This window comes from Sander vitreus, chromosome 20 (genome assembly GCF_031162955.1).
Source record: "Sander vitreus isolate 19-12246 chromosome 20, sanVit1, whole genome shotgun sequence".
NCBI classification, from domain to species: Eukaryota; Metazoa; Chordata; class Actinopteri; order Perciformes; family Percidae; genus Sander; species Sander vitreus.
Genome location: NC_135874.1, coordinates 15688350 through 15703949, shown reverse-complemented (window position 1 = coordinate 15703949; position 15600 = coordinate 15688350). Strand labels below are relative to the sequence as shown.

General features: G+C 39.5%; 4 protein-coding genes across 4 annotated transcripts; 3 read left to right on the top strand and 1 right to left on the bottom strand.

Moving 5' to 3' along the window:
• Nucleotides 1-61: 61 nt before the first annotated feature.
• Nucleotides 62-4832, top strand: atxn3 (ataxin 3). Its single transcript, XM_078278330.1, has 11 exons — nt 62-171; nt 695-859; nt 951-995; nt 1084-1169; nt 1260-1326; nt 1404-1491; nt 1571-1700; nt 1826-1989; nt 2298-2454; nt 2717-2781; nt 2902-4832. The coding sequence occupies exons 1-11, from the start codon at nt 127-129 to the stop codon at nt 2952-2954; spliced, it is 1065 nt and encodes a 354-aa protein (XP_078134456.1). The 5' UTR covers nt 62-126; the 3' UTR covers nt 2955-4832.
• A 94-nt stretch (nt 4833-4926) lies between these two features.
• Nucleotides 4927-7197, top strand: LOC144535723 (protein Z-dependent protease inhibitor-like). The gene is made up of 5 exons (XM_078278329.1): nt 4927-5081; nt 5316-5944; nt 6076-6349; nt 6619-6766; nt 6859-7197. Exons 2-5 carry the CDS (start codon nt 5341-5343, stop codon nt 7048-7050), a joined length of 1218 nt encoding a protein of 405 aa, XP_078134455.1. The 5' UTR covers nt 4927-5081; nt 5316-5340; the 3' UTR covers nt 7051-7197.
• Nucleotides 7198-8022: 825 nt separating this feature from the next.
• ddx24 (DEAD (Asp-Glu-Ala-Asp) box helicase 24) lies at nt 8023-12682 on the top strand. Its single transcript, XM_078276773.1, has 8 exons — nt 8023-9226; nt 9313-9759; nt 9857-10010; nt 10442-10954; nt 11460-11535; nt 11864-12052; nt 12129-12258; nt 12352-12682. The coding sequence occupies exons 1-8, from the start codon at nt 8335-8337 to the stop codon at nt 12603-12605; spliced, it is 2655 nt and encodes an 884-aa protein (XP_078132899.1). The 5' UTR covers nt 8023-8334; the 3' UTR covers nt 12606-12682.
• Nucleotides 12281-14542, bottom strand: LOC144534767 (ubiquitin thioesterase OTUB2-like). The gene is made up of 6 exons (XM_078276780.1): nt 14434-14542; nt 14233-14313; nt 14002-14120; nt 13842-13926; nt 13182-13373; nt 12281-13059 (listed from the first exon to the last, which is right to left on the bottom strand). Exons 2-6 carry the CDS (start codon nt 14311-14313, stop codon nt 12853-12855), a joined length of 684 nt encoding a protein of 227 aa, XP_078132906.1. The 5' UTR covers nt 14434-14542; the 3' UTR covers nt 12281-12852.
• Between the last annotated feature and the right edge of the window lie 1058 nt (nt 14543-15600).

Sequence of the window (15600 nt, the reverse complement as noted above, 5' to 3'; positions counted from 1 at the left end):
AATCCGCAAATGGAGATATGAATGTAGACGGGGCTAGTGTAGGGACCGAGCCACTAGAGGGCGGTGGTCGAGACTGTCCCTTCTTTCCATGGTAATGAATGCAGCGGGGCTAGAGGTCAAAGTTGAATGTTTGACAGAAAGCTGAATATGGATTCCATATTTCATGAGAAAGTAAGTTAAACGTTTAACTTAAAATATTAAGCCCCAACTAATTCGTCGTGTTTATTCGGAAAGCCTTGGGCCTTCTGGCGGCGGTTTGTTTACCGGCGCTATCAGGCCGGTGTTGAGAGATTTGTTGTGGTGTTTGGCAGTATTGTTGTCCAGACAGCTAAAATGCTAACTGAACCTGCTAGTCAGAGATATGAAAAGTTTATTTTCAGCTAGGAGTAACAACGCAGGAAGTTTTATAACAGCCGCAATCATGTTGTTTTTGTCAAGTTAGAAAACGAACTGGCTTAACATAGCTAGCTATCTGGTCTCATAAAGCAGAGTAACGTTTGTTGTTTAGCGTTACGTAAGCTAAATGTATGTAGCTTTACTGGTGTATGGCTGTTACCGTGGGGACAGACCAAATCCATAACATTTTAGTATTAACGTTAGCTAATTCCATGTCCATAAAGCTAACTATTTTATCTTGCAGTAATGTTAGAAGTGGCATTATATGTATTTATGTATTATGTTATTGTATTTGTAGCAAGAGGGCTCTCTTTGCGCCCAACACTGTCTCAACAACCTCCTGCAGGGTGAGTATTTCACTCCTGTGGATCTGTCCTCCATTGCTCATCAGCTTGATGAAGAGGAAAGAATGAGGATGGCTGAGGGAGGTATGGCCAGTGAGGAGTATAGGACCTTCTTACAGGTGACGAAAAGTGAATTCTAGTGCATCAGCCTATTTATACATGCTCTTAAAAAACAGTTTTTAACTTTATGTTTTGTGAATCTGTTTCTAGCAACCATCTGGTAACATGGATGACAGCGGGTTCTTTTCAATACAAGTGAGAGATTCACTTTTTAATGTTGCTTAATAACAACCATTATAAGTCAGTAATATCAATTCCCTTTTCTGTCATCTAATTCCTCTAGGTAATTAGCAATGCACTGAGTGTGTGGGGCTTGGAGCTAATCCTCTTCAACAGCCGGGAGTACCAGAGCCTGATGATTAATCCAATGTAAAGTTTTCAAGACTTTATTGTGTAATGTCTTAATCACACAGCTACTTTACAGTTAACATGACAGCAAATCCTACTTTCATGTTTCAGAAATGAGAAAGCCTTCATATGCAACTACAAGGAGCACTGGTTTACTATACGCAAGCTTGGGCAACAGGTATGAGGCACTTGTTATCATAAATAATGTTAACACAGCTGGATTTACTAAAAACCATTGTTTTGTTTTCATTGCAGTGGTTTAACCTGAATTCGCTGTTGACTGGACCAGAGTTGATATCAGACACCTATCTAGCACTTTTCCTTGCACAGTTACAACAAGAAGGTATTGTACAATTGACTTTTATCATACTATATTTAGTTGTTGCAAAGCATAAATGATTCTGAAAGTTGAATTTGTGCAGGTTATTCCATATTTGTGATCCGAGGAAACCTCCCCGAGTGTGAAGCAGAGCAGATTCTTGGGATTATGAGGGTGCAGCAGCAGCAGCGACCAAGGCTTATCGGAGAGGATGAAGCCCAGCCAAGTGCAGGGTATGTACTGTATGTGCAGACAGTACAATATGGAGAAGAGAAGTATCTTAGTTTATGTTCGAAGTTGCTAAATTAAAGCTTTTTACTTACTTGTGGCAACTGATTAAGCCTTGTACTGTGAGCAGCAGGTCAGCAGCTCTGAGCCAGTCCGAAATGGGCTTTGGTGTGGAGGATGAGGTTGTGGATGAAGATGAAGAGCTGAAGAAAGCTCTGGCACTCAGCAGGCAGGACATAGATGTGGAAGATGAAGAAGCTGATCTTCGCAGGGCCATACAGCTTAGCATGCAAGGTAAATCCTGAGTTTTAAAATATGATATTGTTTCTTCGTTCAGACAAATTTGAGGTTTATAAAAAAAAAAAAAGTTGAGCATGAAAGTAACAGAACAATTGATTTCATGAACTCTATTCTTTATACACTGCACTTTTAATTAGGCCTTTCCCATTAATCATATCAATGAGTCCAATTTATTTTCACAAATTGTGCTTCAGGTTCACAATAATAACGTTTTAAGCATATATTTATCATAATTTTGCCATTTTGTGTTTTACAAATGTCAATACTGAAAATTGTGTCCTTGGTTTTTTATAATATTATAGGAGCAGTGATGAGCAACAAGTCATCAGAGTCGGAAATGAGAAATGTAAAATCAGGGAGCCATGCAGCAGGGAGTGCTGCAGGAGGACTAAGAGAAGGCCATATTGAGGCGCTTACAGCAGAGGAACTGCGGAAGAGGAGACAAGCCTATTTTGATCGGTAGGTTTAACTGAATGCCTGGTGACTATTGTACAGGGGTGGATACAATATTGTAAACACTTATTAGCAATTCAGTTCAATAGTCTGCAATAAGCACTGCTTTTTGAATTTGATGGTGTCCTCATTAAATCCTCTTTGTTGTTTGCGTTTAATTTATAGCTAGAACTGATTGAAGTATTCATGATATTGTGTCCATCCCTTTTGAGTGAACGGAAAATGAATGCATGGATTTTAATACAAATTCTCTCTGGTGACTTCTTAGGCAGCAGCAACATGCTCAGCCAAACATTCCTCAACAACCAGACACAAAATCAACAGGTGGCTCAGGTAAGTACATCTGATTTTTTTAAATATAAATATAGTGCAGATTATTTAATGAATTTGATCAAAAAGCCTATCCTAGAAATACATGAAATATACTAACCTAATCCCTCTCCCCTCTTCTAGGATCTGTAAACACTGGCTCTGAAGAGGACCAACAACAAAAGCCCAGCCAGTGAAAGTGTGCAAGGTTTGCCTATGTTGTTTACCAACTGCCAGGATTGGCAACCCCATACAGGGGTAGCTTTGCTCCTTCCTGTAACCTTTTGCACATGCGAACATACAGTAAGGACAGTCAGAAGGCTGACACATTTCCAGTGGTTAGTTCGCTGACAGGTTATAGAGAAGAGAACTACGACAAAGAAAAGGCATCAGTTAGTCCTATCTAACTCAGTGAGACACTGATGCTGGGAAAAGGGTGACCACAGAACTCATGATGCAGTTAATCCAAGTTTGCAATTGCCTTTTTACCATGGCGCCTTCTATTTCTATTGTACACTGTTTTTTATTCTCGTTTTTTTCTCTGGAAGAGATGGAAATGAATCTTCAGCACACAAAGGATGTCTTAACTTTGTTTTGGCGTGAATACATACAGTGATGGGTGTTCTGTGAAAGCCATAGGAAACCATTGTTAAGACCACAGTTTGATACATGATGACGGGGCCCCCTATCTTTACATTGGACTTGCGTTTGTAGGACATAAGATGTGAGTCCCAACACCCGCCATACCAGAACACCTTTAGTTTTGAAATCATTTATGGTACTGAAATATCTTTTAGCCAGCAGCACTACCATGTGTGGGTCATTTATTCCTCACTTCATCGATCATTTTACTTGTGAACGTCCCAGGGTATTTAGACAACAACATAGTGATGTTGTAGCTTTGTTATTACCATTAAGTGTATAAGTAGGCATAATGAAATGTAAGAATACACAGCTCACAAACATTTAATGTAAGGGTGTTTTGTCCATTTTGGATGGATTCACTATCCACAAAATAATTTTATTTAGCTATTTGCTGAATCTAAGATGCTTTTGACTGGTGCATATTTTTCATATCTTGTCCAGAATAAGTTAACATGTAATGTGGAACAAAGAAGCAATCTGTAAACACCATGAAATAGCATCTAATAGATATATGCATAGTTCATTTTTTCCAGCACAGTATGAAAAAAACATCTGACATGTCCAACCAGCCTACCTAGTATATGACTTCATTTACTGTTTCTCCTCATCGGTATTTGTCATGATGGGGAATTTATTATAAAGAAAGGATTGTTAAAATGGCCATTCTCACTTTGATGTACCTCCACAAACAGTTGATAGTTTTACCCTGAAATATTGTTTTAATTGCACTGATTTGACTTCTCCTGTATTTCAATAATACTTTGTTCATATCAGTTGTACATAGATACATTCATGTGCACTGAGGTTGCCTTGAGTTAAAGCTATGGAAGCCATTGGCTAATCGATGACCTTCAGAAATAACAGTAAAATAGTGAGAATGAAGGGTGACTGACAAATTTAAAATCCAAAGATAGAACAAAACATCAAAAATGTTTCACCTTGCATTCACTCTCAAGAGTTTGTTGTATTTGTATGAATACAACAAACTCTTCTTTTGGTTTTATAATTTTATAAAATCATGTTGCAACACACAATGTTGATAAATAGACCACATAACAGCATCAAAACTGTTAAGTTTGTTTAAAGTAATTATGTTTTCTGGAACCAATGACTGCTCAGCATGGATTTATCTTGATGCCTCCACAAAAGTATTGGATGTCATTCAAAGTTGGACTTCTTGTGCTGTATGACTTCCAAAAAAATTCCATGATTTAATTATTGTTTTCATTTGATTTGGATTTGTTAGGCTTTTTTCTATTCAAAATGCACTTGCAAAAGACAGAATGTTGGTAGTGTTTATTTTCACTCACTACATTCTTACAATAAATACTCATCATTTTTGTTATATTCCACATGTTACCATAGCACATTCTTTCATTTAATGTATTAGTTCTTGTTCCAGGATTAAAGTGACATTCACTCCCCCTGAAGTTTCTCATGTCTCAGTTTTTGTAACTCAACATGCAGTTAACATGCAGTTATTGATGGTTCTTGATGGTTCTTGTGACATCACCTCTAGAAAAGAGGCCCTGAATGTTTGAAAAACAGCTCTGACTCCATTTGGAACAACATAAGAGGCGGTGTGTCGTGGTTAATATGTAACGCTCAGAGCACACTTGCACTTTGTTTCCCCAAATAATAGATGGAGCTTTCTGAAGCAATCTTTAACAAGCTGAATGGTACGTATGACAGTTAGTTCATCTTGCACACTGTTTTTTATTTAGTCACAACTATCTATTGCATTTAAAAACTGAATTCATCCAAGTGCTTTTGGTGGTTAATAGAAAAAAATAAGCTATTTATGAGATTCAATCTGCCTGATAGTTTTTTTTTAGTAGATGGGTAAGTTATCGTGTTACTGTTAAATTGTGCTTTTATTATTATCTTGACATCTACATGTCTTCGTGTTTCAGGTTGTGCAACCAAACCTCTCAAAATATGGCGGTACACAAAATGAAGATGGGATTTATGTTTATTGTAACCTATATGTGCTTTCTTGCTCCTGTCCACCAAGCGCACCTTCCAAGCCCCACCATCTCAGACCTTTCCTTCAAAAATATGGACTTTGCCATGAACCTATACAGAAATATATCCAGCTATCATGACAAGAACATCTTTTTCTCACCTCTGAGTATTTCCACCAGCTTTGCTGCTCTCTTAATGGCTTCTGATGGTGTCACACATGAGGAAATACTGAAGGGACTCAACCTGGAGGAGCTGGAGTGGGCTGACCAGCCAGAACTTATCCCAACACTCTTTCAACTCCTTCATAAGGGAATCGTACAGAATGGATCACTGAAACTGGACCAAGGCATGGCCCTCTTTATGCGCCAGCAGTTTGCGGTGAAGGAGATATTTAAAGGCCAAATCAAGAGGTTTTTCGACGCTGACATCAAAAGCGTAGACTTTGCGGACACAAAAGGCAGTATCAGCTTCATCAATGAGTATATCAAGCACAAGACTGAAGACAAAGTGACAGAGATGATTTCCACCCTGGATGCAACGACCCAACTCATGTTAATCAACACAATTTTCTTCCAGGGTAAATTGTATCACTCTTGTGCAGTTTAGAACTTTATCTTGGGTCGTTAATAACTGTGCTTTGACACCCATTTGTGTTTTTTGCCTTTGACCTATAGTGTCCATAATTAAACATTATCATTCCCTTCACAGGAGCATGGCAGATGCCTTTCAACCCCAATTTAACTGAAAACGCACCGTTCTACATTGACAACTATAATATCGTGCAAGTGCCGATGATGTTTTTAGAGGATAAGTTCTACTTCATGGAAGATGTTCCTCTTGGTGCCAGGGTGCTGAAGCTACCATACCAGGAAGGTGTTTCCATGCTTATCCTGCTCCCCAACAAAGGCATGGACTACACTGTAATTGATGATGGGATCACTGCTGAGAGGTTCCTCAGCTGGATCAAAAAGCTGCAGAAAATGTAAGTGCATAGAAAGTCATTATGTGGAAATGTTTTACACTCACCTGTAAGGCTCATCTTTGTTTAGTTTTTCTACTGTTTTACTGTCTGTATTTTGTTGTAGTTTAGCTATTACTGCGAAGCACTTTGTGACATTTTCTCTAGAAAGGTGCTGGAAAAAGCACGCTGCAACAAACGTGCTAATATATATATATATATATATATATATATATATATATATATATATATATATATATAGTGTATACTCAACATCGTCTTTATGTTTACAGCAAACTGGAGGTCAACATGCCCAAATTCAAGATGGAGGAGTCATATTCCCTGCACAATATTCTACCAGACATGGGCATGGCCAGTATCTTCAGTAATCATGCCAATTTGACAAAGCTGAGTAAGGAAGAAGGCCTCAAAGTGTCTGAGGTTAGTTTTCAATTTCACCACACTGTAACAACATACTTGCATATTCCAACCTCTGCAGATAATTCATTTTTATCTTGACTGTGAAATCACAGGTGCTGCACAAGGCTGTGATCGAGGTAGACGAGACAGGGACCATTGCAGCAGCTGCCACAACAACTGGCATTATTGCATATTCCTTACCCAGAACCTTCACTGTCAACAGACCATTTTTCTTCTTCATATACCATGAAGACACAAACTGTATTCTGTTCATGGGCAGGGTGATTGACCCCACCACAAACTAGCAGTCATGACTGTGCCGTTTGATTCCTGAAGTGCTTGCACTTAACAATGTGTAAGGTTATTTTGATGCATTTTTTAATTTTAAATTGAAAATGCTTGTGCTTGTCTGTTCTGTAAGCCTACCTATATGTGATCCCTATTAATAAAGAATTTACGTTAGTGTGCCTTTATTTTGGAATTAATCAAATAATTTAAGCTCTTGGGTAACAATGTGTGCAAAACACATAGCCTGCTATATGAGAGCAGTGTAGGTTATATACATGTGAGCACCATCACAAGGACAATTTGGCTTTTTTCTGCACTACTACCTTTAAATATTTATAAAAAACTGCAGACTTGATGGATAATTAATAAAGATAATAAATTTATTTACATTTATGATTTATTTACATTTATAATGTTATGCAGATTAGGCTATACTTACAAACCTTTGCTGATGGTTGAAAATGAGAAACGTGTCCCTTTATTAATTATTTAACATTTATATCTGCAAACTTGTAGGCTAATTGGGACAAAGTGATTGTTATTAATATTAATAGTATATTAGTAAAGTCATTACTTACAATGTATAAACCTAAGGTGAAACCTAAGAAAGTGGTACCAACACATCCAGCTCTAACACTGAGTTTAGTCAGAATAGAAATGCCTGAATATTACTTTCTCTGAATCGTATCAATATCCGATTTTTTGAAGATGATCACATAGCAGACTATACTAATCAATTCAAATATATGTGTTTAAGATACTGTGATTGTTTTGCGAATAAAACAGGATTTGATATTAACATATAGTATCAGAAACGAGTTATTGCTTCGTTATGAATAAATAACATACTAATGACTTCGAAGTTTTGAGTCAGAATTCTAAGTTTAAACTCAGAACTCAAATACATTTTTGACGCGTTGTCCCTGTTCCTCTTCCGTATCTCTGTACCGTTGTTCGACAAAATAAAGTTTTTCAAACCACGTGATTTACTCTGTCATGGCTGCGCCCGCGTGTCATGCGTGGTTGTCAACATTTGTTACAATATTTTGACATTTAAAAAAACCAAACAAAGTCAGTCAAGGTAGTACGTTTTTAATTGTTTTGACTTATAGCTGTTGTATTGTTGTTTATGGTTTAGCAAGCTAGTTGTTTCTGATATTATTACGAGCATTCTATACAGTATAACGTTAGTTGGAGTGGCTCGGCACCTAGCTGCTAGCTAACTTCACACATACGCTTTTAACTACTCAGTTTGAGGGAGCAAAGTCAACATATTGTCGTAACTCGGTATTTATAGTAAAATGAAGACAAAGAAGATGAAGCCCAGAACCAAGCGTCTGTCCTCCGGACTGCAAAAGCCAACCAAACGGAGCATCCATGTGAAAGGCAAATGGGAAGCTGTGGAGATTGATCCCACTCTCTTTTCCGAGGAGGGCTTGGAGGGTCTGGTGTGTTTTGAAGAGCTGAAAGATTACCGTCTGATAGACTCTGAGAAGGCTGCAGCTAAAGCAGCAAATGATCTGAAAAGGGAGAAGAAGAAAACCAAGAAAAGAAAAGCCGGCGAGGGAGAGGAGGCTGGAGAGAAGGTAGATATCGAGAGCAAAGAGGGAGAGCAAACGGCTGAACCAGCCAAGAAAAAAGCCAAAAATAAGAAGAAAAATAACAAACCGACTGCAAAGGAATCGGACCAACCAGATAACACTTCTGTAGAAGTGACACAGAAGGATGTAGTTGCAGCTGAGGAGGCAGGGGGAAATAAAATGCCTAAAGAAGACGCTTCAAAAGATACAGCAATTATTTCAGAACCCGATGCCCAATCAAAACCCACAAAGAAGAGCAAGAAAAAGAAGAAGAAAAAGAAGCAGCAGATAAAAAAGGATGAAATCCCAGAGACACAGCCAAACCAGGAGTCTCCATCAGAACTTCAGGCTCTGGAAAAAGAAAAATCCACTCAAGATAAATTGACAAAGGCCCCCCAAAACAAAAAGCTGATGAAGAATTGGACAAATGCAGCACATTCTGGCTCTTACGACAAAAATGCTGATGTTAGTGCATGGAAGGACCTGTTTGTTCCCTCCCCTGTGCTGAAGGCACTGAGCAGTCTTGGATTTAGCTCACCGAGCCCTATACAAGCCCTGGCTTTGCCTCCAGCTATCAGGGATCGTATGGATGTACTGGGGGCGGCTGAGACAGGTAAGATAAAAATACCTGTTTTTGTCCCATAACAATATGTCCTCATGTTTCCATTAGTGATGCTAATGTGAGCACTGTCATTACAGGAAGTGGGAAGACATTGGCTTTCGGTATTCCCATGATCCACGCCATCCTTGAGTGGAAGAACGGTTCAGAGAAACCTGTTGATGACAACACTGAGCTAACCACAAAGGTGGAGAGTTTGTATTTACCAGCTGTAGATGAGTCCACAAGAGAAGAAGACAAAGAGGACACCATGGAGGCTGAGGGAGAAGAGGGTGAAAGCATCACAGAGCAGGATCAAGGTGACACTGACAGCGATGATGAACATGATGACGTTGAAGAAAAAGATGAGGACAAGAGGCTAGGGTGTGTTCACGTAATCGAAAATGCAGAGTTTGACTTTGACCCCGCCGATGAAGAAGAACCTGCAGGTGGTCGGAGTCAGCCTCTGCTTGGACTGGTGCTGACTCCCACCAGGGAGCTGGCTGTTCAGGTCAAGCACCATATTGATGCTGTAGCAAAATTTACAGGTAGGTCATTAAAGTTTAAGGATTACCAGTTTAAAAAAAAGAGAGAATTAAACAGAATTACGAATGTCAAGATACTAAAGATGTAACTTTTGTGTAGACATCAAAACAGCGATTCTCGTGGGTGGAATGGCACAACAGAAACAAAGAAGGATGCTAAACCGAAGACCAGAGATCGTTATTGCCACTCCAGGTCGTCTGTGGGACTTGATCCAGGAGAGGCATCCACATCTGCTGAATTTAAGACAGCTCAGGTACGTCACAGTTTACACCTCTTTCTTATATGGTACAAAAATCACCCTTTTAAACCAAAAAAAATGAGAGAAAAAACTGACTGCCATTTGTAGCTATTGTATGTTGAATGTGTCACATCAATTAAATGTTGTTGTTGTTGTTGTAACTTTTCCAACTCTGCTGAACTGAGGTACCTACAATATTTGGTTATTGCCATGACCAGTGTCCCAAATACAATCTGTATCTACAGAGAAATGTGTGTTAAAAGCTAAACAGATACCAGAGGTGATGACTTTGTTTTTATTGAATTTGACTTCCTAACAAAGCTAGATCAACATCAGGAATATCAGAAGTGTGATGAATATTTCTATGATACAGATCATTCACAGAGGCTTGTTGGATTTTTGCATACTAACTTTTATGAAATGCTCTTGGATGTGTTATTCTACAGGTGCCTGGTCATTGATGAAGCAGATCGCATGGTGGAGAGAGGCCACTTTGCAGAGCTGGAGAGTCTGCTGGAGATGCTGAACACTGTGCACTTTAATCCCAAAAGGCAAACTTTTGTGTTCTCTGCCACACTGACCATGGATCACAGCCTGCCCACCCGCCTCCTGCAAAAGAAGAAGAAGAATCTGGACCAGAGGAACAAGCTGGAGGTTCTCATGGAGAAAGTGGGGATTAAGTCCAAGCCCAAAATCATTGACCTGACCAGGAAGGAGGCAACTGTGGAGACCCTGACTGAGACCCGAATCCATTGTCAGAAGGAGGAGAAGGACTTCTACCTTTATTACTTTTTGCTCCAGTTTCCTGGCCGCACCATGGTGTTTGCCAACAGTATAGACTGTATCAAGAGACTGAACTCCCTGCTGGTTATCTTGGACTGTACTCCACTGCCTCTTCATGCCAACATGCACCAGAAACAACGCCTCAAAAACCTGGAAAGGTTTGCTGAGAGGGACAGGTGAGGTTGCACACACATGCAGTAGTGGTCTGAAGGCGTTTGCCTCAGGTTAGGTCAGTGTGATTAAAATATAAAACCCTGTTAACTGCAACTAAGGCCGTAAGGGTTTTTTCTTGTATGTGTGAAAAGTCCTGGATTATGTTTCCCATGACTGGTTTCATTGTTGAGTTTTATCATAATGCATATCTAATACGTTTGCGACCACAATAGTTTAGCAAATTAAAATGAGTCTCTCTAATAGTGCAACATTTTCAAGTTTTTAGATTTTTGTTTTAATCGACGGAGGGAGGCGCTTCTTCAGTCGATAGATTTGCAGTCCCCAGTTCTTACAATAAGCTCTGTCATAGAAAATGATATTCACACTGCTATTCTTAAGTAGTAGTTACTAAATAATCTCATTCTCCTCTCTTTAGTGACACTTTCTTTGGCATGTAATCAACCTTAACTCCAGCATTCACTCATTGCTTACTGAATTGACACTTGAATTTCAAAATATCATTCACAGTTGTGTTCTACTGACTACTGATGTAGCAGCTAGAGGACTGGATATCCCCAATGTTGAGCATGTTATTCACTACCAGGTGAGCTTTTTTAGACTTTTTTTTCCCCATAGCATGTATTACTTTGAAACTATAGTCATGAACAATGGTACTTACTATTACCTGTAACCACTATGTATTACTGAGCCATAGTGCAGGAGATGCTTTACTGTCGAACTGAATTTCGGTTACAGCTGTCAGTATTGCTTATACATGGCCAGATATTAGATTTTTAAGAATACAGTTTTATAGCTCTCTTAACTGCAATAGTGTGTTAGAGGCTGTTCTGCTGCAACATATGCATAAAGAAAACCTTTTGTGTAAATGTTATCTGGTGTTATTATTTCTAATGTTCTCCTGTGAACATCAGGTTCCTAGGACATCTGAGACTTACGTCCACCGGAGTGGCAGAACAGCAAGAGCCACCAAAGAGGGTCTCAGTTTGCTGCTAATAGGCCCAGACGACATGATGAACTTCAAAAAAATCTACAAGTCTCTTGGGAAGGACGAGGAGCTTCCCATGTTCCCCATTGAGATAAAATGCATGGAAGCCATCAAGGTGAGATCCAGCATTAGGTCCTTCCTTTGTCACATTTAAGAGATTATATTTGACTGTTAAGTGCGTTCCTCCACAGGAGCGGGTGAACTTGGCAAGAAGGATAGAGAAGATTGAGTTCCACAACGGCAGGGAAAAGCAGCACAACTCCTGGTTCAGACAAGCAGCCGAGGCCCTGGAGGTGGACCTGGATGATGATCTTTTAATTGGTAAGACCAACATAACACAATATCTTGTAATAGGTTCCCTTTATTTAAAAATGTTCAAATACACACAACTGAATATGCCGTCTATGACTACAGGCAGAGCCGGGGATGAGGAAGGGGACAGAGAGCAGCAGAAGATGGTGAAGGGGATGAAAAAGCATTTGAAGCATCTGATCTCCCAGCCTGTATTTAAGAATTTGATAAAGACCAGGTACCCCACTCAAATGGGAAAGCTCTCCCTGCCTCACATGCCTCTAGCTGGGAGAGAAAGTGCCCTCACCAAGGTTTCAATACAGGAGAAGAGACGGAAGTCACCACAGCAGAAAAAGCAGAAGAAAGAGCAGCAGTGACATGTTAATGGAATGTGTATTTAGAGACCATCTTTGACAGGATTTATGTAATTGTTTTTACATAATTCATTTAAATACTTATTGCACAATGTGCAAAAAAAAAAAAAAAAATGTATTTGCAAATGTTATTGAATCGCTGTACACTGCAAGACTTTATTAAAAAAAAAAGTGTCTTAAAGCCCAGTTGGGATTTTATTTAACCAAAGTCAATATCCCTGAGTTGAGCTGAGTCTTCGTGGATCTCCGGTCAGTGTCGAGGTCGTGGGTAGAGAATGTTATAATGTGACGTTTGGTAGAGGAGGTGCAGAGAGGGTTCAGCACCCTCTGGAATGACATGGTGAGCCAACTGCTGTTCATCACCCTCCATAGAGACAATGTGGATGCAAATATCCAGGGCCTGTGACAGAGCTAAGATGTCCACATGATCACACTCCATTGCCATGACCTCCACTTCCTTGAATGAAGAGAGCAAAGACATTACCAAATCTGACAATTGTATTTCTTCGACTTTATCCTTTTATAAAAACTTGGAACTACAATTTTTTCACTAGATGGCAGCAACACTTTGTTACTAACTTGATGACAGTAGACTAATAGATTGGGCGCCTCCACGAAGTTGCAGAAGAAGTCTGCCTGGTTTTGCAGGTGTGCTGAAGTGAGCAGCCTGAGATACTGCACCACACTGTCGGACGTCATCTGCTCATTGAAGAGCCTGAGCAGCGTGTCTTCCTGCTCATCAGCCTGGCACTGCTCCACAACAGTGACAACCTTCAAGAGAACAGAACCAATTGGGTATTTTGACACATTTGGTTTTACAAGAACTGTTCATCCTAGTTCTACAAGTGTGCTTTGAATACTTTGGATTTCCATTCCCTGCACATTTTTAATACAAAGAGATCCAGGGGCACATTAACCACAAAATCATAATAACTTGATCTACAGTATGTTGTACTATACACCTCATTCTATGCCTTTAAGTGTGTATTATGTCACACACACACCACCTTTATGGGAGCACTGTTATGGCCTACCCAAAGAACCAAACTAATAATCGCCTCGTCTTCTGCCTAACTTTGTTTTATTGAATGGTTCGTTCCCAACAATAAATTCCCCTTATTGAATATTTTAATGGAGTTTTTATATTTTCACCAAGATAATAACAGTTAGTGCTTTACTGACCTAATGCTACCTGGCAAGTAAATAAAATGCGACTGTAAAAGGAAATTCATAATTTACTGTGTTCAGGTGGTGCTTGAAGGAACTCTCATCAAATCCCGCAGAAGAGAAGTCTTCGCAGGTTTGAACAATTTTCTCCTTAAATCTGAAAGTGAAAGACAATGCCACCTTAAATTTTAAGTGACTTCAGTTTGGACGGATGGCAGTAATGATAACTGACCTCTGCAAAGCCCTGGCATTGTGTAAGACTGACTCCAAGTGTGCGAAGCAGAGGGCTCTGTAGAAGCAGTTTCCATCTCCGCGTACTTGTCTGACGGTGGAAAACTGGCTGCTTAAATCCTAACAAAGGACAATGGGTGTGATTATTATGCGGCGGACAATTTGAGTGAAGAGGGGTGACTATGACCACTTATTGCACATTACACCACCCCACCCCAAATACATGTCCTACTTTATATTTGGCACCCGGCGTATGCTCAGGAAACAGCGAAGAAATGTCCTCTCGGCATGAGACGAGGCTGCCTGCCTCCATCTGTCGAGAAACAAACAGCTTTAACTATTTTGAGACCACAGCAGTTTCCGGGGTCGACTGCCCGCACGACATACCTTTGTATTTCAACAACATGGAAACAATGTACGAAAACGTAATTACAGTTTAGCAAGAATCCGTGCGTCAAAGCTGTGTGTCAAAACATTGATGCAATCTTATTTCCATTTTCTTAAACCGGATGTTTGCAGATACCACGTGCTCGTGTTAAAGGGACAGTACAGGGGTTGTTAAATGCTGGCGTCATACCTTCATGACGACTTTTTGCGACCGCCAAGCCTAAAAATTGCCTTAAAAATGGAAACCAGTGTAACCGATGTAAGCGTAAAACATTTTACAACAATTAGCCTATTGTGGGTTACCTTTCCCCCTATTTCCATCAGTCGACAGGTACAAGAGTCAACAACAGTGTGGAAGTTCTTCAGTGTAAAAAAAAAAAAGAAAAAGAAATCCTCTGTTGACTATTGGTGCTTCCGCAAAATATTTACACAATGAGATTTTTAATAAATAATCATCAGTAATGTGGATATAATGATATGAAGTGGGTAAAGGCAAATAATAGAACAGTTAGAACAGTCTGGTAGGTTCAGAAAATGACATCACTTTACTGTAATGCAACCTCTAAAACCAGGAAAAGACAACACTTATGCCATATTACGATATCCAAAATCTAACACGATAGTCTCATATTACGATATCGATATATTGCCCAGCTCTAATCTGGTCGAGGTGGGGCTGATTTTAATTACTTAATTGGCCTGTACAATAATTCATCATCTGTTGATATTTGAATCTCAGTAGGCTAACTGGTCACATTATTGTAGTGGAGTAAAATGTTTAATATTTCCCTCTCACATGTAGTGAAGTAGAAGTAGCCTATAAAATACCATGAAATAAATATGAATTTTTAAAAAAAACTTGGTGAAATGGGCCAAGTACAAAACTTTCAAAATTGTCCTTCAGTAGCCTATACTTGAGTAAATGTACTCACAGCCTGACAACCCAGATTACTACTTGATATAAATGCCTAAAAAGTATGTTGAGTATGTTTTGCTACTTGCCCAGAGGAGTAGCATGGCAACATGATTGGTGATCACTGTCTGCACAAGAAGGCTGCCTGTATGAAAACCTGTATGGCAGTGTCTGGCAACATGGAGCAGGCATTTGCATTGCTGCTAATGCTTGGTGTCTTGTACAAAAACACAAACTTTGTGGTAGATACAGAACAGAAAAAGTAAATGGATGCAACGTTTGGTCCTGCATGATATGTAG